This window comes from Pezoporus flaviventris, unplaced genomic scaffold (assembly GCF_033815535.1).
Source record: "Pezoporus flaviventris isolate CSIRO_AGI_PZ_B2104156 unplaced genomic scaffold, CSIRO_AGI_Pfla_v1 ptg000029l, whole genome shotgun sequence".
NCBI lineage: Eukaryota > Metazoa > Chordata > Aves > Psittaciformes > Psittacidae > Pezoporus > Pezoporus flaviventris.
In genome coordinates, this window is record NW_026892577.1 from 11180683 (window position 1) to 11207066 (window position 26384).

Below are 26384 nucleotides of genomic sequence, written 5' to 3' on the forward strand. Positions count from 1 at the left end.
TTCTTACCCTGCGCTCAGGGGTGATGTTACTTTTGCCGGTGTTTGCATGCCTAGAAGGAGCTATGAGGATGGGCTTTGAAGCTGGGAGCAGCTCAGTAATTCAGAGCAGGGGCCTGAGGCGACATGTGTTCAGGGAGAAGCTCCAGCCGTGTGGAAGCGTGGGGGACTGGGACCCAGAGCATGACTCAGAGACCACAGGGCTGAAAAGGCCACATTCCCTGAGGCTGCATAGAGAGATCAGCAGCGTAGCCCTTCCAGCGCACCTAGCACTGGGGAGGCCACAGCAGGTACCAGCAATTAGAAACCAGTGAGCAAAAAGCTGCTGGAAACCTCAGTTGTGAGGAGGGGCTGGAGGAAGGCTGCAGACATCATGGCAGCCATGTCATGTTTTAGGCGAGACAGAACAGAATGAATGAAACCCAATTAAAATTACCCCCGCTCCTGATTTGGACACCGTTCACCCTTACCCAGCACACTCAGCTCTCCTCAAACCTCCCTCTTGTGTTTTTGAAAGTTGTTTCTTGCTCTTTGAGCTTATTTTCACTGATGATATTTCAGCATGATGAGAAACCCAAGATGGCTGCGTTTCTATCTGCCTGTACCTGTGCTCAGGAAGCTTCAGCAAAGAGCCTGGCCAAGGAGTGTCTCTTAATTGCCATCATGTCCAATTGAAAGCTTTCAAAGAGCAAAAATAGAAATTGTACTGCTACCCTAAGTAGTACCTACCTTGTGTTGCCATGCAACAAGGCTTTATAGAAAAGGTAGAGAGTAGAAAGGCGTAGAATTTGCGTGGAAAGCACACGGTACTCTCAATACCACCATACGCAGAGCTGGGCAGTTGGCTGCTAGGTCAGAAGGGACCCTGAAGCAGGCATCAGGCTCACAGCTTTGATAGTGCCAAAACATTCGTGCAGTAGCAGTTCTCCCAGTGTTGGGATCTCATCCTTTTCCAAGATGTTTGTGTTTCTAGGCAGTATTCAGGATACTGGAATGAATCACTGCCCTAGGCTGCATCAGCTGCCTCATCCAGTTGCTAAGCTGTTTTCCCACATAACTGGTCTTTCCCTCTGAAAGCAGAGGATAGGATATACTGGGAAGGGTGGGTTACAGGGGGAAACAGACTCGGGTCCATTCCTCCTGCTTTACAGAGACCTGTGCCACAGCTAGCAGGTCAGAAAGATCCCTGGGGAGTCAGAGGCTTTTGAAAGAGCAGACTCACAGCTTTCCCAATCACACAGTGGTAATTCTCCCCATGGCCAGGGCCCATCCTTTAAGAATGCTTCGGACTCCAGGCAGCTCTTCTCATTGAGCCTTCAGTTCCTGCACCACAGACTGCATAATGCTGGAGGGTGTCACTGTCCCCTATCAAGTCCAGTACCCTGTTGTTCTGCTGTTTTCTTACTTACCTGCTGCTTTTTTTCTCTTTGTTTTGCTTCAGTCCATTTTCCCAGTTTCCAAGGCTACACTTTTCCGAGGACCAGTGATCATCCATCAATTTACATCCCTAAAAGAAACCCATGTCCAGTCCATACCTACCTATTCAACATGGTAGCTATCTTCTTGTTAGCTCAGCCTTAAATGCCACATTCTGACAAGGGCCACCTGGTTCCAAGCTCGAGTTCACCCAGCAGCATCTTATGACAAGCTGCAAAAACACCTGACAGCTCCAGCTCACAGCCTTTTAGCATGTGCAAGACTCTACTTACAGGGCCGTCAATGGCATGGGCAGGCTGTTTGAAACCCTGTCCCCAGTGAATGTCCCAGAGCACCCGTGCAGAGCACCCTAAAAAGGCTGCTAACCCTCTGCAGAGGCACTCAGCCCCTATTTCCCCCACTGTCCCCAGGGAGCTGACAGATGCAAAGACATAACGGTGGTGTGCATAGCGATTGTGGTTAGATTTTATTGTATTTTTGTTTGGTTTTATTCTTTTTTTTTTTTAACCATATTATTGTTATAATACAAAATATACAGACTGGAGATGCCAAGCGGGTTGTGGGTCACCATGCCCCAGGGCAGGGGGGTCACGCCATGCGACCTGCAGCGTGAGGGGGGTGGCGGCATCTGCTCCATGTGGCAAGGGATGGTGGGTACCACAGAGAGGGAGGACAGGGAGACGGAGCTGTGAGGGGTAAGGGTTGGGATACCTGCCCTCCCACCTGTGGGAGACTGCACATGGGAACTCAGCCCCACGGCAAACCCAGGAATGGGACTGTGAGATGAGCAATGTGTTGAATGAACCTAAAAAACACATCATATCTGCAAGGGCTGGGCCAGGGGCAGTCCTGCTGGGGAGCAGCCCCATAGCTTTGGCTCAGGGCCCTTAGATTAGGGTTTCTGACAGCTCCAACACCAGGGGCTCAGCCTGGGTCTAGGGCCCAGCCCAGCATGGGTATTGGCTTTGCTCAGCCCTTCCCTTTAATCTCAGACATCACAGTTGGGGCCAGCCCTGATTGCTTTTGGCTGCAAAGGACGCAGAGGCTGGAGCAGCAGAGCCAGGGAGTGATGAGTTTGGATATGTTCCCAGTGCCTGTGGGATTGCGCAGAGGGGCTTTTGGGGTTGGCATGGGTTCATTATCCCATGGGCATCACTGTCCTAGCTACAGCTGAGGCCTGCCTGCACAGACCCAGCTCTGAGGAGCTGGTAGTGCCAAAAGCATAAGGAGCCCCAGGCTGCTGTATCCATCCGTGAGGTCCACAGGCAGGGTCTCATGTGGCCACACCAGGAGAAGGGGATGAGCCTTCCCTGCCTAAAGGTGACCCTCCATCCTTCTGGAAGCACAGCAACAGGACTGACTCCTAGGCAGTCCCAGCTTTGACTTCGTCTCCAAGGAGCTGCCAGCTCAGCCATGTCACCAGCACAGGGCTTTGCCTGTAGGGACACCTCTCTGCCCCACTGCTCACTACCCAGTACCCTGGGTAGGCTGGGGTGAGCAGGACACGGGAGCAGGGGAAGGTCAGCAGCAAATGGTGCTGGGAGCATGGCTGTGAGGCCCAAGAGGCAGGCTGGCTGATGGAGGCCAGCACATCTCCCTCCTCCATGTGTCCCCATACCGTGGCTGCTGTGTCCTGGGGAGGGGTGGAAAGGGTGTCTCTCCATTGGAGCCTCGAAGTGGATCCCTGACGTTCCCTGTGTGCCAGCACCCCAACCTCGAGGGATAGGAACTAAGGTTGCAGCTCTCCCAGCCCTGCATCCTCCATTCTGGGAGACGAGTGCCACAAGAAAGCACCTTGAGGTCCCTTTAGTCTCTCCTCATTCCACATCGGGATGAGCCTCCTAGGACTAACTGGGCCTTCCAGAGTGAGGGGCTGCTCCCTAAAACTCATGCAGCAATAAACGCCAAGTGCCTGTGCAGCTGCCTTGTCCAGGCATGGCCCCTTTGCCCATGAGGGTGGCCAGCAGCTCCTGGTGGACATGCCAGACAAGCTTCCTGTGGCAGGGCACAGCCAGGGCACGGGAGGAAGCCAAGGCGCTGGCACCTGGTGCAAGACCTCTGGAGGGTTTGGGCTGAGCCAGTGCTGGGGGCTCCCAGGGCTGAGGAGGGTCAGGGCTGGGGTGCTGTGGCTGCACGGGACGCTGTGCATGGGGGAAATCTATCACAGCCAAAGGATGAGGTTTCCCTGCTGGGAGCAGGTGCAGGGAGGTCCATCTAGGCCAAATGCTCACCCCGTGTCAGCCATGCCCATGCTCCAATGTCCAGAAGCACCTGCTTGGGATCCCCCAAGGAAAGCAGAGCCAGCCCAGGGGGAAGGGAGCATCCCAGCGCCGACCGTGTCTCCGGGAAGGGAGACCCGTTTTCATGGAGGTGTCTGTGCAGCCGGTGGAGAGGAGGCTTGAAGGAAAAATCGAGAGAGAAGCAGGTTCTGGGCCCAGTGGCAGGAGAGCTCAGCTGGAGGCAGGTCCGGGAGCTAAATCACACTGTCAAAGAGCTGCATGGACCGCATGATGTTCTCATCCTGCAGGGAGGATGCAGGAAACAGGTGGAACAGCAATCCGGGCAGCTTCCCTCAAGCCTGGCTTTAACCTCATGGCATCTCTGACCCATGGGACAAGAGCCTCAGGGATTACAGGCAGTTTCCAAGCCCCACTCACCTCATCAGCACAGAGATGCAGGCACAGATACAGTTCCCAAAGCAGAGCCCCAGCCTTGCCCCTGGAAGCCCCGCCTTCAGCCTGCTCTGCCAGGAAGGCAATGGAGGGAACAGAGGTCCCCAGGGGACAGTGAGGTGGCCCAGCCCCAGAGCAGAGCTGCAGGTGGGTTTACCTTCTGGCAGGACTCCAGGAACTCCTCGATTGTCACCACGCCGTCCTTGTTTCGGTCCATTTTCTGCAGACAAGCACAGCACGGGGGGCATGGCAGGGACAGTCCCACGAAGAGCCCAGCATCCCCTGCTTGAGTCCCACATCCCACTACCCCAGCCATCCCCAAGCACCCAGCAGGACCAGAAAGGCCTTTTCTGTTCCTGGATCCAGCACAGTCTTGCTTCATCCCCACTGTGGGGTGTTTTCTCCTGCACCATGCCAGGTTTGGGGCAGCTGTTGGCTCTCTCTGGAGTTCTGCCTCCCCAGAATGTACTCAGCTCACCTGGAAGAAGTTCTCCACGTGCTCCCGGGGTGCTTCTTCCCGCATGGCTGGGTAGGTGTATTTGCCCATCATGTCATAGATGGACTTCATGATGTCCAGCATTTCCTGGAGGGATGGGGAGCAAGGTTGCGAGGTCAACATGGGGCTCTGCCTCCACCTGGTGCCCAACCCACACCTTTTTCATGATGCTCTCAAAGGACCTGTGGGGTGCTTAGGAGTGTTACTGCCAGCTCTGTGCACAGTGTGGGGCCATGTGTATACTTGCATGTGTGATGGAGGAAGAAGCAGAGCCCTCATCCACCCTCCACCCCAGAGACACACCAGTGTCAGGGGGCCAGGAGGGACCTGTCTGAAAAGCTGAGCTCAGTAAATATTGACACCCCCCAGATCTCCTCCAATGCTCAGCTAATGCCCGTGAGTCCTGCCCTCATCCCTCCAGGGACAGATTTGTCCTGGCCTCAGGGACTATCCTGGACCCCTCATCCCACCTCTTTGGTGATGCAGCCATCTTTGTTCAGGTCGTAGAGGTTGAAAGCCCAGTTCAGGCGATCATCAATGGTGCCCCGTAGGATGGTGGACAGCCCAGACACAAAGTCCTGCAAGGATGGACAAGGCAGACACGTGCAGTTGCATCCACAAAGTGTCTCATGGACACAGGGCACAGCCCTGCTTGTCCCTCCTGCAGAGGGGGAACTCAGCCCTAAAGCAAGTGTGCCCCAGGGCTGGGCTGGCAAGGGAAATACTGAGTATTCAAAAGAGCCTGTAGAAAACTGAATGTCCCCAAATATGTCCCACACTTGGGTCCCAGGACCCAACAAAACAATGTGCATTAGGACCTGATGTTCAGCCAAAGCCTGAACAAGACCCAGCCATGGCTGTGCCTGCCACCCTGGGTACCTACAAGACAAGAAATACAGAAAGGCTCCTTTTTTATTGCTTTTCACTGCTTCCCCACTGCCTCTGGGAATTTAATAAACTCCACCAGGCCCTGTGAAGCCCTTCATCCATCTCCAGCAGCAGCACTGTGCAGCCCTGCCCAGGGACATGCCCTCCCTGCCCCACTGCCGTCTCCTCCCTGGTCACAGCTCACCTCAAAGCTGACGGAGCCGTCATGGTCAGTGTCGAAGGCATTGAAGAGGAAGGTGGCATACGTGCTGGAGTCTGAGGGAAGGTAAACAGTGTGAGGGGGTGCCGTGTAAACCCCCGCTCTGTGGAGGCACCCGTGCAGGGCATGGCAATGGGGACAGGGATGGGCACTCACCTCCCTGCGGGAAGAACTGTGAGTAGATCTGCTTGAAGTTTTCTTCATTGACAATGCCACTGGGGCACTCCTGCCAGGGCAAGCCACAGCATCACCTCCATGTTACAGAGAGGGGCTGAATTGAATCCCCCTTGAATCCCTGCATCTCCCCTGCCATGCCTCGCAGCTCTGCACTGCTTGGTGAGGTGGATCTAAGGCAGCTTGAAGCATCTCCCTAATTTTGTGTGCTGCACCCCTCACTGGAGGGGCTCTGCATTCCAGGCACCCAAGGCATGGAGCACAGGATCAGACCTCCCAGCTGAGCTCCCTGGAGGTCGGATCAGGCCATAGCCTGATAAGCTTCAATCCTAAGGTCCAAAAAGCCTTTGCAAACCCTGGACACCACTGGGTGCAAAGCACCCTCCAAGGTGGGCATGGCAGCAGAGGCAAGGCTAACAAAGCTGGTCAAGGAGTACTCACGTTCTTGAAGCCTCGGTACAGGACCTGCAGCTCTTTGCGAGTGAACTTGGTCTGCTCCTGGAGCTGCTCCAGCCCCTCGGGGCGGTGGCAGACGGTGGAGAGCTCAAACTCATCCTCAACGCTGTCTGCAAGGAACCCAAGGGGAAGAGAGGGTGGCTGAGGCCAGCACCATCCTGCCCTGCCCTGCTGTGCTGGGAACAGGAGAGGCACCTTGCACAGCGCACCCCGTCCTCTCAGCTACCCAGGGTGACATGCTTTTGGAGTGTTTCTGGAGCAGGAGCTGTGTCTATGCCAGCAGGGAACACTCAGGGACACCTTTGGAACAGGCATGTTGCCCAAGGACACCCTTGGCAGCAGCCCCCCAGCCTCCGATACAAAACGGGGGTGTGAAACCCCCCAGTGCTGAGAACCCCCTTGCTTGCTCTTCTCTTCCACCCCAGCACAGACATCTGCCCTGTGCAGCTGAGACCATGGATGTCCTGCAGGTCTGTGCTGCACTTGGACTTGTGTCCAGCAGGAGAACTGCCCCCCATACCCAAGTCCCCCCCAGCCTTGTCTGTACCCATCCTGCCCACTGTGCCCCCCCTTCATTGATGGCCTCTGCCCTCCACCTGGCAAGCTGCACAAGCCCTGCCTGCAGCAACCAACACCCCCTGGCCCCACTGCAACCAAGAGGGACTGTGACCCCACAGCAGGTACCCCCCATCCATGAGGTGGATCATCTCCTGCCTCTTCATACTCACCTCTTCTCCCAAGGGGGGATCAGCTGACACCATGGGGCATGGGGTGACCCTGGCCAGGGGCTCAGACTCACCGCAGGGCCAAGCACACTCAGTGCAGAGTGGGTAGAGGGCTCTGGGCAGCTCTGTGCTCACTCCCTTCTCAGCCCCTTTTGCCCACCTCCATCACACCTCCATCTCCAAACCAGCAATGAGCAACAACCTCCCAGCTTTTAAAACAGTGCCAGGAGGGTCCCACTTCCCCGAGTCAGCTCCAAAGCAGGTCTTGCCACCATGCATCCTGTGGGAGCCACTCTGGGGAGCTGGACATGGGGGAAAACCAGCCTGGAAACAGGCGAGGACAGAGGTGGTTGCAGAGCCCAAAGGACAGGACCCTTCCAGGGCAGGACTGATCCTGACAACCCCAAACCCAGAGCAGGGCAGTGGTGGAGGTGCCCCCTTCCCTCGGGCAGGGCCAGGGCGAAGGGCAGGCAGCAGCGCCGCTGGGGACACACACACACAAAGGCAAGAAGAAGCACTTGCTTTCGCTGAGCGAGGGGATGGATTTGGGCCGGCAGCAGGGCAGCAGTTTGAGGAATCGCTGCTTCAGCGCTTTTTTAGTTTGGCCCGGCGGGTTGCCTGGAAGAAAGAAGGAGTCACCAAGCAGAAGAGTTAACAGAGCAACGGCCCCGGACCCAGCGGCTGCAGGGTGGGCACCCGGCGCAGGAGAGCAGGGCAGGGGCAGCACATGCAGCGTGAGGCCAGAGGAGCAGGAAAGCAAAGCCCAGCCCAGGCTCTGCTTGGCCTTTCAGCTTCATCCCAGGACAAACCCGGCACTGGAGTTTCCCTCCTTGGGAAGCATGGGGATGACAGAGGGGTAACCTTGCTGGGCCACCCACACCCAGCCCCTCTGCACCCCACCACTGGAGCATGCTGGGGTGCACTGGAGATACACAGCAGCCCAGAGACCCAGGAGATGGCAGGGCTGGACTCTGCCTATTAGCCTCCATGAAAAAAACCTGCTCCCTCCCCTCCCCATGGAGCTGTGCAGAGAGGCAGGGCAGGATGGAGCCCAAGAAACAGCCTGCAGCTGAGCCGGGGCATCATATCCTCCCCAAAGCTTGGGCTGAGTTTGATCCTGCTGGCACCCGAAGGCTGAACACGAAGCATGCACCAAACCCAGCCATGCAGCCTGACTGCAGCATGCACCCCCTCCCCAACACAGCACTGGGATCCGAGCCCAGGGACCTGCTTTAAGACAGCCAGAAGGGGAACAGGGCTCAGGGCTTTGCCTCGGCCAGACTATGGAGCAGGGTGAGAGGGCTCCCCACATTAGCCTGGCCCATGGCCATCGCTTCCAAGTGTCCCTGCATTAACAGCAGGTCCCCTTACTGCACAGACCCCACCACCATCTCCTGTTCCCCCCTCTGGACCCTACTGGCTTTGCTCAGCCCTATCTTTCCCAGCTAGTGCTGCCCCACAGCCACAGACCCACAGGGCCCCACAGTGCCTCAAGCCAGCCTCAGTGCAGGAGTAATGCCACAGGCGGGGAGGAGGAGAAGAGGAGGGGGATGAAGGCCGTGCTGGGCTCCAGACACCAAAGGGAGGCAGACAGCAGCATAGGGCACCAATTGGACGAAAGGTGCAAAGTCCCTTGGGGGCTCTGCTGACATTGTGTTTGCTCCAAACGCCCTGGACATCTGCAAGCAGCAGATGCCTTCATCCTGAATCCTGGTTTTGGGGTTGTTTCTCTAGGGGGGCTAGCAGATGGGGCTTTCTTAGCCTTGTGGGGCTGAGCTGAGGCCCCGGTGCTGGGGAAATGGTGCTGCATGGTACCCAGCTCCAGGATAGGGATGTGAATCTGCATCCAGCAGCCCCTGCTAGCAGGTTGGTCCTCAAGTGCCCGCAGGCAGGACCTGGGACCCTTTGAGCCCACACCAAGGCAGCAAGCTGGGGCAGTGGAGAACAGCTCCAGGAGGTCATTGTCTGAGCAGGACATCACATAAAGCCACTTGTCCCCAGGGAAGTGGCATCCACAGGAGGGTGCTAGTGCTGTGCAAACATGTAGGGATGCACAAATGCACCCCCTGGCATTTGTCATTTGTCACAGGGTGACAGAGGCAAGGGTGGGGCCAGGATCTTGGTGCTGGCAGGACAGCACAGCCTGGCTCCTGTCTCTCTGGGGTTTGCAGGCAGGTGAGGAAGAAGGCTTTTTCCTTTCCTAGAAGCAGGCATCAGTTGTGCCTAAAACATGATTTGACCCAGCTACTTTTCTAGGGCTTTAATTCGCAGAGGGAAAGGGAAATTGCACCTTTCAGCCTTCCAAGGACGCTCTGGGTCCCTCTGGCAGAGCCGAGCTATGGGAACAGACCTGGGAGGAAGAAACAGCCCCTTCACCCAGGCAAAAGGGACAGAGTGAGCAGAGCAACACCCAGTGCCAGGGTGATGGACCAGAGGAGGGAGCAGGGTGGAGGGAAACCACACAGCGGGAGAGATGCAACAGAGAGTAAACTGTGGTTGGACTCACAGGGGCAGCAGGTATAGGCACGTGCAGTAGGTCAGGTCAGGTGCAAGTAACACTTTAGTTTGTTATGAAGAAGGAAAAAAGAAAAAAGAAAATAAAGAACATGGGCTTTTGCTTAAGGAGGAAACCAAAGAGGGCCTGATTCCAGGGGCCCCGGGGCAAGGGAGGGAGCACATTCAGCACATGCAGCTTAACAACAGGAGAGGGGTGACCAGGGCTGGGGTTTTGCTGTCCTGGCTTTAGTGCGCTTGAGGGCTCTGCTGGACAGGACACACCTTCCCCTTTCTGATCCCAGCATCCAAACCATGAGCATGTCTGGAGGCTCCCTGGGCTCCCCCTTGCTGGGAAACAGCTCTGCCCAAAGCAGGAGCAGAGCCCGGCCGTGTGCTTCCCTGCTGGGCACACTGGATGTCCACAGCACAAAGCCCTATCCCTGCCAGCAACAGCTCCTTTTCCAGCCATTGCTCTGCCCCTCTGCCTCTCTGCAAGAGCCATCAGGTGGCTGGCAGAAAGCAAGCCAGCAGAAGGGGCTGGCGGTGGTTTATCTGCAGTGGGAGGTCTGCTGGGTTAAGTGGCTTGTCATTTCCTATGCGTCACTCCACAGCCCAGCATCTTTGAAACGCACACACACACAAACCAAGCCTCCATCTTTGGGCAGCACCAAAAGGAGAAGGGATGTGTCCCTGGGGGCTGGATCCAGCCAATGCTGGATCAGGGGGTTACATGACACTGGGATGACATCCCCATTCCCAGGGAGGACCTAAGCCTGAGCTTCTCCATGGTTTCCCCAGAGGAAAAGCAGAAGCCAGGGTCAGCCTGATACATATGGCTCTAATGTCCCTCCCTTCCCCACAGAGCCACAGCCATCAGCACCCTTGCAGTAACAGCTGGCTGGGGAGACCAACCCACCCCTTCTAGCATCATCTTGCTAGAAAAGACCCTACAATAACAAACCAACAGTGCCAAAACTCCCCCGCTCCCTCTCTCAGTAACTCCTCAATAAATGCATCACCACAATGGGTGGAAGATGTGCATTCCACAGCAAGACCCCTCCTTAGTGTCCCCAGCTGAATGCCTGTCCACAGCACATTCCAGGATGGAATCTGCATCAGCAGCTTGGCTCCATGGGGCAACACTGGGTCAGGTGGAAGGGCAGGAGTTGGTACCTCAGGGACAATCCACCAAGCACCCTGCCCTAGGAGCAGGGATGACATGGGATAATGCACTTGGCGAGGGGACCCTCTGCCTTCTCAGATAGATAGCATGGTTGGGAAGCATGAGGACAAGCCCCAGCTAGGGCAGAGGGGTAAGCCAGAAGAAGTGGCATGGCAGGGCCAGGGGAGCATGGGGAAGGGATTGGCAGTTCCCAGAACATGTTCTTTTCAGTAGAGGAGCCTGCATCCACTTCCAGAGCATCCCCTTTTCGTGTGAGGCTGAAGGCACATCACCAAGCTCCCCCTGCCAGGCCATGGCTCTGGGTCCATCTGGGCAGCAATGCTGAGCTCAGCTGCCCCTAAAACCTGTGTCTCACAATCATCCCTGTGTAGGGCTTAGCTCTGAGCAGGGTCCACCAGCCCCCAGCTCTGCCCCCCCTCTGCAGTGCCTGGCCTCAGGCAGCACCACCTCCTGGTGAGGGGACCACAGCTGACAGGGGCCTGCAATGAAGGCTGCAATGGAGATAGGAGCTCCCCCAGCTGCACTGGGGGGTCAGGATGGGTCCCACCAGCAGCAGCTCTGCAGACAGCCCTCATTAGTCAGTGGTGACAGAGCAGAGCATAACCAGGGCTAAGGTGCCTGCAGCAGCTGCAGGGGCCAGACAGTCATCCATTAGGGGAATGAAATCAGAGCTGGCATCTCCCAGGGCAGGGGACAGACAGTGAGTCCCTGTCCTGGGGGTGGGACAGAGCAGCCTCAGCCCAGACACCCAGAGCCAGCAGGGCTGAAGGCGCTGGGAGCAGCAGAGCTGCTGGGTGAGACCTGCAGTTCATGGGGCAGCAAGGACCCATGGAAAGAGTGTTCCACAGTGCCAGGGAGAGGAGAGGGGCTGCACAACCCTCATGCTTAGCATTAGCCAAAGGGAGAAGGAGGCATGGGCCAGGAGGGGCCATAGAGCAAAGCAGGAGTCACAGCAGCACTGTCCCCATTCCCGTCCCCGTCCCCAGCCTATGGCAGTGCTCCCAGACAGCCTGGCTGTGCCCAAAGGAGATGCTGGCAGAACAATCATTTCTCAGTACAAAATGTAAAGTGAAGGGGATGGGATACAGGTGCCAAGGGACAATGGAGCTCAAGGACTCTCCAAACACAGTCAGTAAGGCTGCAGGACTGGAACAGCCGTGGCCATCACCCTGCTACAAAAACTTAGCGCAGGGACACATCCTGCAGGGTCCCCATCACCACCTCTATGGCAGGGACATCTCTGGCAGCAGGAACTGGCACATCTAAGGTACCAGAAGAGACACCGTAAATGCCCCAATATATACCAATACCCCAAAAGTGCCCCAGCTTAGCAGCATGTCCTCTTGGCTGCAGGAAGTGTATCCTATAAGAGAGCTGGCGCTCTGCATACCCATTACCCAGATGCCATCCATACCATCACCAGCAACACACAGGGAAAAAGCCTGGACATGCCTCATCCCGGTCAGATCCCAGGCAGCTCAGGGATATCCTCCATCACAAGGGGACTGAAAACACCTCCTGGAAACAGCACCTTCATCTCCTCCCTCTGATCAGCTACTTAACTGGTCCTTTGGATCCCTCCTATCGGCATGTCATCCCATCACAGCTCCCATCCCAAGATCTGCCTGCCCAAGGGAATGTGATCTGCAGCCCCTTCATCTTGCAGCATCCCCAGCTGCCAGTGCCAACCAGATGGGATAGGGGCAAACAAACCCCAAATCTTTTGTCAGCCTTTGTCTGAGCCAGGATGTCCATGCCAGCCAATGAAGGCTGTCAAGGGAGACAAGGCAGCAGCAATGTGCAGCTCTCTGCACTCGCACTCTCACCAGACACAACCAACAGGTCGTGCATCACTCTGACATGTTTTGGGTCCTCTTGTCTGGCCACATTCAGCCCTGTCCTCAGCACCCATATGCCAATCCAGGATGCTCAGCACCCACAGCAGCCCCTTCCCTTCACAACCCTGGCACAGCTCCACAGGGAGGGCAAAGGGGCCAGGGGCTCCAGGCTCTTTCAGCCACATTCCCCCCATAGCTGCCAATTCCTTCAGCAATGGGGGAGAAACTTCCCCTGCATGGTGCCATACACCACATCCATCACTTCTAGCCCCAGCTCCCAGTCACCTCCCCAGCCCTAATCACCCCATCATCTGACAAAGCCCAGCCCCCTGCATCCCAAAGCCCCAGACGCCAACACCCCAGAAAGTCCCAGTCCCTCAGCACCACACACATTACAGCACCCCAATGCTTCCAGACCCAGATACTCCCTATCCTAATGCTCCCAGATACCATAATCTTCTAGCATCCTGCACTCCAACACCCCACATCCCAGTGTCTCCAGATATTTGCACCCCAACATCCCTCATACCCGTGCAGGGGTTCCCCATAGCACTCAAGTTCCCCCCACCCCCACCCCGAGCACCCCAACAATCTCAAACATCCTTAGTCCCCCAACTCCTTACACCCTAGTTCCACCAGACAGCCTCTCACACCCTAATAGCCCTCCCCACACACATACAAAACCCTCAAAACACACCAATCCTTCCAAATCTCCCCCAACCTCCCCGCAGCCCCGGGGACAGGAGGCGAGGAGCAACTCCACCACCATATCCCATCCCATTGCAACCCCAACCCCATCCCCATTCCCATCCCACCTCCCCTGGACAGGTCGATGATGCCCAGGGCATGCAGTAGCTTGAGGCTGGAGCAGAGCAGCAGAATGATGCCCACCGTTTGCAGCCCCTGCGGGTCCCAGAGCACTCCAGCAACCGACATCCCCCCAGACACAGCCCCAGCAGGCAGCTGGTCTGAGAGCAACAGACCCAGCAAGGGAGGAAAGGGGAGGGCAGGGGAGGAGAGACCTGCCTTGGCCCTCCCTCTTCCCGCCCCAGCACCCTCTGGGGTCTCTCGGGGCACCCAGGCTGCAGAGGAGGAGGGAGACCACAAAGCTGCCCAAGGGACTTAGAGGTGGGCTCTCACCCCTGCACCTACACAGCCTGGCACAGGCACCCCCCCACTGGGAGCCATAGAGGGGTGCAGAACTGTCACCAATGGGTGCATGGAGGAGGCTTGGCTGCTCCTCTCACCCAACAGGGGTGAGCTCATCTCTCACTGGGACATTGATGCTACCCAGCCCAGGAACAGCCCCTCTGCCTTATCCCAAATCTGCCCCCCAGCAGCGCCCCACCTTGCATGCACCCACAGCATGGCATAAGGAGCTCCCTGCCTCAGAGCTCAGCCTTGCTCACCAACCACCTCCGCAGACAGCTGCCACCCTCCCCTCTTCTCTTTTCACCCCCTTCTCCTTCCCCCTGCACCTCTTTGTACCAGTAAGTAAATACAGCCACATGCAAGGTCACAGCACGAGGAGGAGCCACTGCTGGGGTCTGCCAGCCCTGGGTACCTCTTTTGCTGCTGGAGTTGAACATGCCCCATGGGGTGCTGCCTGGAGGGAGTCCAACGTGGAGGGGCAGCCAGCTGGGGTGAGGGTTCCCTGCAACCTACCCAAACCCCTGTGTTGTGGGCAGCAGGATAGAGACCCAAGCCTGGCAGCAGTGGTTATTAGAAAGTCTTTGGTCCAGTTCTCTGCACATCTCTCACCTAAAAGCTCCTTCTGATTTGGCCACCCCCTGCTCCAGTGGCACAGCAAGGCCCTGGGCAGATGCCCAAGGCAAATGAGACATTTACCTGCATCCCTGGGAGGAGATGCTGCAGCCAAGCACAGACACTGTGTGGAACACCCTGCTGTGTTCCAGGGACCAAAACCCTACAGAGCCCTGGCCAGGGCACCTGTATACCCACCTGTGCCCAGTCCTGGGGTCTAATCCCACCCCTTGCATGGGAGAGGTGACAGAGACCCCTCTGAGCTCTCACAACTGCAGCCCAACACAACCCTGTGCTAGAGAGCCCCAGACCAGCTCCAAGACAGCTTCTCCCTTTGGACTCCAAAGTTTGATCTTCCATCAGTGGAACAGGACTGCAAGGCAGGGCTGTCCCAACAGGCTCCCTTGCTGTCTAGCTTTATTGTCTTTTCTCCAGCTTGCAATCTTCTCTCAGCTCCCCATGGCTGAGCAATCTCCCTGCACCTCCATCCACTAGCTCAGAGCCTGTCTTTGGGGCAGGATGCAACAGAATGGGATTCTGCTCTGTGTCCAGCCGGGTCCCTTTGCTCCCCTCTCCAGGCACATCAGCAACAGAAAAGGCAAGCCAGGCCAAGGGGAACTGGGAGGGAAGCAATGTGAAAAGTGATTAACATGAGGCCGGAGGGAGAAAAGATTCAACAAGCTAATTACATCTGGCTGGGCTGAGCGGGACATGACACCACTCAGTGGCAGAGTTGGTGGGGTGAGTGCTGTGGGTGCTGCAGTCCTTGCGGAGCTTGGTGCTGGGAGAGCTGCCCTTCCCTGACCATGGCAGCAGAAACCACAGCCAAGGGGAACCCAGAACCAAGTCCCCTTCTCCCCCAGCTTCACCCTCTCCAGGCAGAGCAAAATAGTCCAGCCCATCCTATGTCCATAGCAATGGCCAGGGCTGATGTCTCCGGGTGTGGAGCACGTGGAACATGCTCCAGAGGTGAATGTAGGGTCCATGGGAGACCTTCTTCTCCAAGACCCAAGGATGCAGCCCAGCTGCAGCATGCCTCAGAGCGTAAGGCTATGCTAGGATCCAAACTCAGAGCCCAGCCACAGCTACCATACATCTCTGCCCCTTGCCCTCCTGCTTTGCAGGCCCTCACCATGAATGAGCATCTCTCTCCTGATTCAGATACAAGACCCTGTCCAGTCCTTGGAAAAGGAAAGGCAAGGGTTAAACTCACTGCACATGGGGAAATCTCTGGTGCACCCTAGCCCCTGCAGCTGCCCAGCATGGCAGGCTGGAGTTCATGCTCCAAGATATACCACACCTGCAGCCAGCTTGCCTTGACCCCTCAGATCTGTCAAACACACCGGGCTGGATGGTGCCGTGAGCCTGAGGACCTCTGGCATCATGCCCCAAATGGCTGCTCCCTCCTGCAGCTGAGGCTCCATGCTGGTGCCAAAGGGATTCCTGGAAAGTAGGGTCTGACGCAGGGCTTCAGTCTCGCCAACACCACAGGGATGCTAGTTTTCTCCCCTGGTTGGAGGGACCCTCACCCTACGTTAGGTGCCAGGAGCTGGACATGCTGCTTGCTGCATAGCATCCTCTGGGGTGCTGGTGGCACCCAGGCTGGCTGCTGCTCATTCCTATTCCTCCCAGACTCTGGAGGGGTTTGGCACTCTCCCCAGCCCCTCTTCCCCCTCCATATCCTCAGCTCTGGGGCAACAGCTTTAATCCCCTGGGGAAGGCAGGAGCCAGTGCACCTCGTATCAGGGACTCTCCAAGGCACCCTCAATCCCGCCTGCCCCATGTACAGACCCTGACCCAGCTGAGGCAGGGACAGCCCTGGGCAGGCACCAGATATCTTCCTGATAGCAATCTGCAGCTTCATCCAATACTCATCAGAGGCTGGGCTACGCAGGTGGCTCACCCGCCTTTCGCCTCTTCCCCACACCTCCTCCTCCCAGCCGGGACCGATTGCTGTGCGCTGAATTATTGATGCTGCACTTCAGGAGCCAGAATCGATAGCATTTCTCTTTGTCTGCCCCCTCCCAAGCACTTGGCCAAAGCAGGCTTTTGTCAGGGGGGCTGGAAGCCCCTGGGCAGCTCTGCTGGGAGATGCTGGGGGCTGGGGACAGGTGCGGTGGCACAGGGCAGTGATGGGGTGACATGGCCCGTCACTGGTTAACCAGTCAACTCCAGCATCGATCGCCCCTGGAGCACAGCACATCCACAGGAGATGCTCCAGCGCTGCTGCCAGACAGCTGCTCTGGCTGCGCCAACAAGCCTGCAGCAGGGTACAAGGGGAGACATTGAGGGGGCCAAGGGGACAGGGTGAGGGTGTACAGACAACCAGCACTCCTGTCCAAACCCTTGCTCAGAGGGGGGCCAGCTCCAAATGGAGGATGGGTTGCTTGGTGCCTCATCAAGCTGAGTCTGGGAACCCACCAAGCTGCAGTTCCCCCACATTGTCTCCCTCCCTTCTGTGGTCCCTCCAGGGGCAGACAGAGTCACTGCAAGTTGCTCCCACTGAACCCCTCCCCGGGGCTCAGGTATTTTTCCAGGGTCCTATGGAGATGCTCCGTTCCCAGCCCATCACTGCAGTGGCACAAAACCTCCCAGCACAGCCCATCCGCAGGACACCACCAGCCTGGGCAGAGAAACAGCGATGGGTGGGAACGGGGCAGGGCAGCAGCTGGAGCAGGGGAAGCATGGCAGGCAGTATTGATGGCTCTGGAGCCGGGGGTGAGGCCCGTGTCCATTAGCAGACCTGAGCTATTAGTGTACGGTTTCACACTGTGGTCCCTGTGTTGTCACTGCTGCCCAGGCATGGCTGGTAAATAACCCCCCGGAGGGGACTCAGCATTTCCCAGCCCCAGACCTGCCCAGGACCTTCCCCAGAGAACAAACTGCTGCCTTCCAAGCCAAGGTGGAGACGTGTGTGACCCATGCAAAAGCATCTCATCCCAACATGCAACTGTTCACCTGCCGGACTCCCCTGTGGTGTCCAGGACTCAGCTCAACCTCACCCAATTTCTGCCCCTTGAGCAACACATTTCTCTCCCTTCCAGACACCTTTTGCTGATGGGAGCAATTGCTGCTAATCCAGGGCATCTGAGTCCCACTCCCACCATCACAGCTGGGGTGAGCCTCCAGGCAGGCCAGAGGGATCCGTAGCTCCCCAGCATGGGGATGTGGGTGGAGGGGGATAGGGGCAAGCTGTGCCTCTCCATGTTACACAGTGGCACCAAGTCCTCCTGGGGACAAGAGAGGACTGGCAACAAGGCAAGGAGCAGACACACAGACCAAGCGACGGCTTCTGCCTTGTCTTGCACCTCTCAGTAGGGTTGCTTCAGGGGCTGGGGTCTCTCTGCCTCCCTCTTCTCCATTGTGGTGGGAGCCAGTATGCAGCAGAGCAGCCACAATCAATGCCACTGACTTTGGTCCAAAGCTTTGAGCAGCTGCACAGAGAAGCAAAAGCACAGGGAGGGGGGATGCACCACCAAATCATCAGCAGAACTGCAGAGGGGGGTGCAACCTGTGCACACTCAGTGTGCCACTCCCCAGGGTTCACAGGCAGGATGCCTTGTATTGAGCTCAGCTGCTGCCTCAGTTTCCCTCCTGGCATGATCCACCTAGGAGCGCTGCTGCTGGAGCACAGGGACAAAGTGAGCAGTTAAGCAGCAATAAAAGCTTCCACTCACCATGCTTTCATGTCCTGCAAGCAGGTTTGAGGGACCAGAGAGGGATACCCCTGTCTGCACCAGTGGACCAGGCAAACTGCCTGTCACCTCCTCAATGTGCATGCGCCGTAATGGCCAGGGCTGGGTAAGATGCAGCATCCTTCAGATGGGTGCTTGCAGGCATGGGCAGGGCACACAGCCATCACCCCTGGAATCCAGGGAGTACCCAGCCAAGCTGCCCTGACCTCCCTCCTACCACACACGGTCTCTGAGCATATCCTGGCTCTGCCAGTTGTGCCCCCCACACACTGCTCAGCACCTTGCAGGGCTCATCCGCAGCCAGGCAGCTCCCCCTGTGTCCCACACTGCCCAGGGGCCACAGGGTGACCGGGGGAGAGCCAGAAGCAGGGAACGCAGCAGGCACCCATTCTGCCCAGGCCTGACTGCTTTGCAGGCTGGTCCTCAGTCTGACACCTCATGTTCTGGGTGAGGTGACCACAGACCTTGGAGACACCTTGTTCCCATAGAGGTGCTGGAAAACATCCTAATGCTTACTTGTACACTCACAGAGTCCCAGCCCACAGCACTCAGCGCACATCAAAGCCACCACCATGCAGCAGACACCCTGCCAGCCCTCGTCCCCTCCCCACGTACCCAGACACTGGGACCTTGCCCGGAGCAGGCAGGACACCCCTCTCCTTGCGTCCTATGCCCAACGAGCAGCAGATGGACACCATGTCCCAGGACTCCCCCGTGGATGCAGCGTCCTTGGGACAGCTCCGGACACGCACTGCCTGACCCCTGCGGCCCCAGAGCAGCCACCGCCCGCACCCGTTACCTTCCAAGGACACAGGCTCGAAGAGGCCAAATTGCTCCAGCACCTTGACGAAGAGGACCAAGACCACCAGCACCGCAATCATCTCAAGGCCTTCCAGGTTCATGGTGGGGGTGTCTCATGGCCTCCCACCCACCACCCCCTCCCCACCACAGCCCTGAAGCCCCCTCACCCCAGTACCACAGCCGCCAGACCACACATCCCCAGGTACCCCTGCTTCTGTCCCCAAGGGGGTGTCAGCTGTCACCCCTCTACTTTGGGGTGCCCACCATGAGCTGTGGGCAAGCAAGGGGTCAGTGTGGGGCTGTGGTGGGCAGCTTGAGGAGCCACGGCCGAAAGCCCAAGCAGAGCAGGGCTGTGCCTGTGAGTAAGAGCAGAGAGAGGCCAACTGGAGGGAGGCGTGGGGGGGGTGGCAGGGCTGGGGGGGCTGGGGGGAAGGAGGCATGCCCTCCCATTCCAATGACACCACCTCCATCGATTTGCTTAATGCAGTTGCTAAGGAAACAGGCCACAGATATTAAAAGGCACTCGGTTCCCAGGGGGGGACACAGGGAGGGACAGGATGCTGGGCACTGGCTAAACATCCAGGATAGGGATGATTCAGACTTGTCCTCTGTGCCCCACACGCATGCCAGCCCGTGGGGACCACCAGGGCTGAACACCCCGAGGTCCCCACAACCCTCTCCTGGGGAGGGTCTGGGGCAACAGTTCCAGCTGCCCCATTTCTGTGCATGACCTGGGGGTCTTGCTGGGAGATCCAAGGGGATCTCCAAGGGAGCAGGGAGTGTGATGTAGGATGCCTGAGACACTGCCAGACCCACAGGCAGTGCAGCAATAGGCAGAAGAAGAGGACCAAGGGGCCTAGCCAAGGTCACGCAGGAGCTGCGGGCAGAGGGCGAACCCAGGCATTCAGTGCCTCCAGCCCACATCCATGCACAGCCAGCGGGGCTATATTTAGCTTCTATGCTTTTTTTAACAACATCCCAGCCCTTGTCTGGCTGCTTGGTGACAGGCCAGAGGGATCAGGCGTCCACTGGTCCCTGCCCCATTCCCTTGGGATACACGGCTTCCCCGGGGGATGCCGCTGACACTGCCCATCCCTAGCTGAGGAGTTCCCGGAGGTGGGGCATGACACAAGACCGGTCCCTACTCCAGCACCAGTGTGGCAGGCAGGGCAGGGGGCAGGGCTGTCCCCATGTCACCTCTGCCCTCCCATCTCACACTGTACCCCCCAGGAGCAGGCCAACTGCTCCAGGTACGTGTGGGGTGGCCATGCCCAGGCTATGGTGCTGACTGCCTGCACAGCTCTAGGGCCATCCTGCCCTCACAGAGGGCACAAAGCCTCTTTTCCTCCCTGTTGTCTTGGTGACGAGAGGGGAAATATGTCGCCAGGAGAGGAGTATCACCCTGGGACACGCATAATGGGAAAAGCAATGACAGAGGTGCTGACTAATGCTGCAAGAGCTGCCAGCAGGGCTGCCCAACACCAACCCGCAAGCCCAAGGCCCTCAACCAGACCCTCATTCCCAGCCCAGGAGGATGCAGGTTTGCCCCCTTGCAGAGGACAGAGAGGGCTGGTGGCTCAGTCCCAGGTCATGGCATGACTGGTTTATCTAGCAGCTCCGTGCCACCAGGCTTGGCATCTCAGGGCTGTGCTCCCATAGCTCTGACACCAGCAGAAGATGCCAGCGATGCATTAGAGGCAGCTCGGGGAGGAGATGAAAGTCCTCCCTGGGGAAACATTGTTCAGGCTGGAAGTTTTCAGACCTGACATTTCCTTTTCTTGGAAAGAGGTGAGTTTCCAGGCACTGAACCTGGATTTCACCTGCCTGGCTCCCAACTTTGCCCCTGAGTCTGTCCCTTCAGAGATAGGGTGGCAGAGACCTGTTGCACTCTCAGAGGAAGTTTCCCACTGACACCAACTGCATTTTAAAGCCACTTTTCTTGCTGAGCCCTGGTTGAAACAATTGACATCATCCTCTCTTCAAGCGTCCGGCTCCTCCCAGGGCCAATGCCTGTCCCACACACCATGGGGCTATTTATACAACCTAACTTTGGGCAGACACAGTGGTAGAGGAGCTCTTCCAGCCTGAGCCTGGGGCAGATCCTCTGCAAAGGAACCTCCTCAGCCCACGAGAGAGGATCATCATCAGCCCCTTGTGCGTCTCCATCAGCATCACGGGATGCTGGTGCTGGAGGGCACAGAGGCAGGTCAGCCATGGAGCGATGGCTTCCTCCCCATCCTGTGCCAGCCGGCCTCCCTGGTGGAGCAGTGATAAATCACCTGCCAGCCGCCATGTCAGGATTACTCATTTCCACGCTGGAGCCATTAGTAAAAGCCCTCCACTGTTCTCTGCCAGCACAATGCAGAATCCAAACAGTATCCCATGTCCCAGTGCCACACACTGTACCAGAGCCCAGCTCCCAGTACCCCACACTCACCAGGGTTGCTTGCCCAGAGCACATCCCCTCCCTCCAAAGGCAGCTCCAGATGGGCTGGGGGTGTCAGGGGATCACCCCCTTGGTTCATCCAGGTCTCCAGGGATGCACCTCCATCTGGAGCTGCCCCCAAGATAGAGGAGACACATGAGACCAAACAAGGGACTTTGCCCACGGAGCCAGACCCACAGCCACCTGGAAGGAATGCTAGAGAGGCCATCCAAAACATATGCACCCTACCAGAAGTGGAATAGGGCTTTGCCCCCTATCCCTCAAACTGACATTACTCCCGGGGTGGCTCCTTGCCCCTGCAAACAGCCAGCATCTGGCCATGCTGTCAGAAGAGCCACGAGGCTGTGGCTGAGCCTCACAGGGAACTGTCACATGGATGGATGGACGGATGGATGGACGGATGGATGGACGGATGGACGGATGGACGGATGGACGGATGGACGGATGGATGGATGGATGGATGGATGGAGTAACACCCCCCCCCCCCGGGCAAGAGAGGCCCTGCCTGTCCCAGACACATGGCACCGGTGCCATCCCTCCTGCCCTGCTCCTTGCCTTGGGGGTCTCAAAGCCCCCAGCATGCACATCCCACTGCAGCAAGGCTTAGAGAAACCCTTCACCTGGGAATCCAGAACTCCTGCCACATCCCAGAGCAACCCAACACACCATCTGAGGAGCAAAGAGGTAGGTTATGCCCAAAGGGACCGAGAGCCCCAAAATGCAGGTTGAGGCCCCAGCATCGGCACTGGGCACCCCACAGGGTGGAAGGCATCAGGGAGCCCTGTTTGCATCCCCATCCCACAGCGAGGGGCTGTGGTACCCAGACTCCAACAGCACAGCAGAGCCAGATGCCCCCAGAGTAGCCCTGGGCGCTGCCACAACTCAGCTGTGGCTGCCACTGGCTGCTCTCACACACAGCAGAACAGGAACAGGGCCAAGAGGAACAAAGTGACTAAGGAGGAGATCGAGGTGCCCCAGAGAGGCGGAGAGGATGGTCCCCAATCCCCCTCTCCCATGCCAAGCTCCTGGCTCACCTCACTACATAGCTTCTGCAAGGGGAGAGGATGGGCCAGCATCACCTTGTCCCCCTCTGTCCCCAGCCCCGTACCTTCGATGCCGCTGATGATTTTGAAGCAGCGGGTGGTGAACCAATAGGAGATGAGGAGGAGGATGGCAATCAGGGAGGCATAGAGCAGGCTGTCGTTGTGCAGGGATGTCCTCTCCATGGCTCCATCCCCTGTGCCTGCCTGTGCCCCCCACCCAGCCCCACTGCGCTATCTGGGGCAGCCGTGTCCCGGCAGTCCCCCCGCCGGAGAAGCTGGCCACCACGGGCAGGGAGGCGGGGGGCCACATGGAAGGCAGGCAGGTAATTGGGAGCGTTGTGTGAGAGCCAGGCTCCCAAACCAATTACCTTAATTGTGCTCAGGCAGCACATGGCAAACAGTTAAAAATATCCCTCCGAGCCCAGGGGGAGAGTGGCACCATCAGCCAGGAGAACGATGCAGGAGGCAGAGAACAGACGGGGCTCGTTACACATGTGGCTGCATCTCTCTGACACAGGGCCAGCAAGGCATCACCACAGCCCCATGGCTGCTCTGAGTTCACTGATGACCCCGGGACATTGAGGGCTCAGCCACCCTGCAAAGAAGAGCTGGGAGTCCTGGAAATGGGGCTCCCCAGGGAATGACGCTGGAGCCCCAGATTGGCAAATGCCAGGATCTCCGCTGAGATGCCTGTGCCAGTCCTTGCTCCAGACAGTGGGCCTTGAAGGAAAGTCTCTCTGCAACCCTGCTGGCACAAAGAGCTGGGTCAGGCAGAGAGGTGCCAGCACCTCGTTCCCTGCACCCCAGCACAGCACCTTCTCAGGTATGCCTTGGGACAGCATCTGTTTCTCTCAGCTTCGAGTCAGAGCCAACCACCTCAGTTCTTGCTCTGCAATGTTGGGTGCACTTGGCCAGTGCCGCTGTGGGTTTGGGTGCATGCGCTCACAGATCCCAAACCCTGTGGGACTAGTTGCACCCATGTCTTAGACACCTCCGGTCCCCATACCATTCTTGCCCCCATCAACCACCCCATGGGACACATGACTAGGGAAGATGCTGGACCCACGTGTTTCACCAACATGCATGGGACACCTCTTTGTGTACAAGATGTCCCATCCCAACCCCGGCAGCTACAGCCAGGGGACGTGGCCACCCAGGTGTGTGGTGAGGAGCACAGCATCATCTCAGTGTACCCGTTTCAGAACCCAGGCACCCAGATCTGCCCCTCCCTCCCTCTTCCCTCACCCAAGACTGGCTGCTCTACACAGTACAGGGTGGCAGAGTGGCCCCAGCATGCGCCTGTGGCTCAGCACTGGGAAGGGCAGCAGGCCCTCTAACACTGTGCCAGGCTGCAGCCCAGGCTGGCACTGACTCCATGCCACATCTGCCACTTTGTGCTGTGTCAGTAACAGCCAGGAAATGTCCCCTGCCCAGCCACCCTTGCCCCAGCTCTCCGGTGCTGCCGGCAGTGCAGCCCTGCCACCCAGCTGAAATCAACCACCCCACCAGCCACCCGCTGTGTATAAATAGAAATGCCCAGGAACAGGGTTTCTTGCCCAGAAAGCAGCTCTGTGCACACAGCACGCCATGGGACAACACCCAGAGCCATTGGGTAGCAAGGTGGCTGGTCCCTGTCCCCTTCTTCCCAGCAGCTGGGTACAGGGGACTGTCCCCTGCTGTGGAACAGGAGCAGACGGGGAGGGAGCAGGGCAGTCACCCATTGCCAAAGGACCTGTCTCATCAGGAGGGGACCATGCACTCTCCATGACCACAGCCAGGTTCTGCCCTGCTTGGGAGCAAGCCTTGTGTGCTATCCATAATGCTGCTCCTAGCCTAGCGTGCCCAAAATAAGACCGTTGGGCCGCAGCAGAGGTGATGGTGCCTGGGCACATCTGGGCAGCAGCTTCCCAGGTCCCTTGGGCACTGCTGACCTGCCAGGGCAGCCAGCCTGATGGATAGGAACCTCTCCTCTTTTTTTTGGTTCTCAGGGCCTTCATCCATTAGGGAGAGTTAAATTTAGGTTACAGCTGATCCCTTATTACTTCGCTGCTAATCAGAGCGCGAGCAGATTATTAATAAGCACATTAAAATATTGGCGAAATGCTATTTTGGGGAGGTGAAGTCACAGTTTTAATCTGGTTAATTGATTGAGTCATTTCTCTTTCCCCCCATCGGCAACCTGTCCTTGGCTAGCTTCCCAGGGCACCCACCCGGAAGGGTACCCACCCACCCAGGAGGGCACTCACCCCAGGGCCCACCTGGCTGGGCACCCGGTGCCCTCTGTAGTGAGCTCTGCAGGACCTCCTTCATCTATGCAGGGAGGGCAGAGGGGCTTATTGGCCTTCAGAAAGGGCTGATAGGGGAGGACAACAGCTGGAGGGGGAATAGCAGCCTGGTGACCCATGTGCCACACAGACTAGAGCAGGAGCTAGGAAGGAGAGGATGTTGCAGCCCCACATCCTGCTCCCAAATCTGAATTCTGAGCCTTAGAGGGACACAGAGTTGACTGGATCTGGGTTTCACCCTCTTTTGGCTTGTCCCAGAGCTTGGGAGGACACCAAGAAGAGCATGAACAGTAGCCAGTGCCCCACTGCCAGCCATGCCCTCTGCACTCATCCCAGCACTGTGCACACCCAGCAGGGCCGCAGGGACAGCACAGGGCTGTCAGGACACCCACTACAGACCCAGCTCCACAGTGCCCAACTGCAAAGCCCAGAACACCAGGACAAGGACCTGCAGGACATCCTTGCAGGTGCTGGGAATAGGAACACCATGAGGTCTCCTTCCCACTCCACTCCATCATCTGCAGCTCTGCCTCTCACACCCAGGGCTGGACTCAGCTGACTCATCTTCTGACCCTTCCACTCCCACCTAATTGGCCAATGCCCAATGGAGCCAGCTAGCACGGACAGACCCGGTGCTGCCTGTGGGCACAACCAGCCTGTGGAGCCTGGGACACTGCTGGGCATGAGGGAATGTCCCCCGCTGCAAAGGACTCCTCCGGTGCAGAGCTCACGTTCCTATGGGCAGGGAGGTGGCACGGCGGGTGGGCATGGCTCACAGGGCAGATACTACTCCTGTGTCCCAGCCCCCAGTGCTGCATCAAGAGCATCCCAGGGTGCAACCGCCATCCCTGGCCCCTAAGGATGGGTGTAGATTGAGGAGACCCAGGGGCTTCCTTGGGTGAGGAGGGAACAGAGCCTGGGAGGGTTTTTGCAGACAGGCTGGGTCCCAGTGACGGTGGTGCCAGTCCCAGCCCTGCTCCAAGGCGTGTCGCTGCCACTCTGGCCCAATAAGGGCTTCCCCAACCTCCTGGCACAGCACATTCCTCTCCAGCACCATTGTGGCCTGGAGGGGCAGTGCAGGGGTCCCAGGCAGGTAAGGACTATGGGGAGGGCAACCTGCCCCTATGATGGGGATGCAGGGATGGGAGCAAGAGCCAGGCACCCAGGATCCCAGTGCACACAGGCACATGATGACCTCCCTGAGATGTGCCCACTGGGGTCAGGAGGTGGCTCCGGGCTCACATCCAGGAGAGGGTCCTGGGCAGCTGGCTGGGCTGCACAAGGGCTTGCTGTGACAGCAGACCAGGAGCGCACAGCACATAGCTCTGTCCCAGGATATGAGCCAGGGAGGATGCAGGCACCAGGGTGTGTCCCTGCCCCAGCCCTTGGGCACACCCAGGGCTTCTCCAGCCACTTGAATGGTGGACGCAGCCCCAGCCCTGGAGGAGGTGATGCCTGGCATGGCGGGGAAGGGTCAGACCAGCTGCCATTTATTTGCACAGCAGTTTTTTCACACTCCACTCTGTGCCAATCCTCTCCCCAAATAAAACATTCCCATCACCCTAGGTCCACAGGGGACCTTCAGGGGCTCCCAGTGCCTCCTGTAAGCATCTTCAGCTTTGTCCCAGACAGAGCACAGTGCAACTGCCTCTGCCTGAGGCTGAATCACTCAGCCCCACTCAGCACCTGAACAGCATCTCGCCTCCCTCCCCAAACAGCTCCACAAATCCCAACAGACAGAGACTCCCTCCCTCAGAACAGAGTCCCCGTGGCCCCCAGGCTGGCACCT

At 57.9% G+C, this 26384-nt stretch overlaps 1 protein-coding gene and 1 long non-coding RNA gene across 12 annotated transcripts in view; one reads left to right on the forward strand and one right to left on the reverse strand.

Annotated features, from left to right (window-relative positions):
* The first annotated feature begins 24 nt into the window (after positions 1-24).
* On the forward strand, positions 25-1887 carry LOC133272161 (uncharacterized). The gene is made up of 2 exons (XR_009744361.1): positions 25-287; positions 1439-1887. It is a non-coding gene; the product is annotated as an uncharacterized LOC133272161 (long non-coding RNA).
* A 1616-nt stretch (positions 1888-3503) lies between these two features.
* The window catches only part of KCNIP2 (potassium voltage-gated channel interacting protein 2), a 44106-nt gene continuing 21225 nt past the window's right edge, over positions 3504-26384 (reverse strand). For 3 of the 11 annotated variants that reach the window (XM_061458940.1, XM_061458941.1, XM_061458938.1), the window contains 7 exons: positions 6305-6429; positions 5846-5915; positions 5675-5745; positions 5073-5180; positions 4585-4689; positions 4264-4326; positions 3504-3955 (listed from right to left, as the gene is read on the reverse strand). In XM_061458940.1, the coding sequence (XP_061314924.1) occupies positions 3908-3955; positions 4264-4326; positions 4585-4689; positions 5073-5180; positions 5675-5745; positions 5846-5915; positions 6305-6429 (590 nt within the window). In that variant the 3' untranslated portion in view covers positions 3504-3907. Of the gene's footprint in view, positions 3956-4263; positions 4327-4584; positions 4690-5072; positions 5181-5674; positions 5746-5845; positions 5916-6304; positions 6430-7562; positions 7663-9550; positions 9603-13376; positions 13980-18819; positions 18938-22375; positions 22875-26384 lie in introns of those variants that run through there. The other 8 variants (XM_061458935.1, XM_061458933.1, XM_061458942.1 and 5 more) reach the window with 7 other exon arrangements.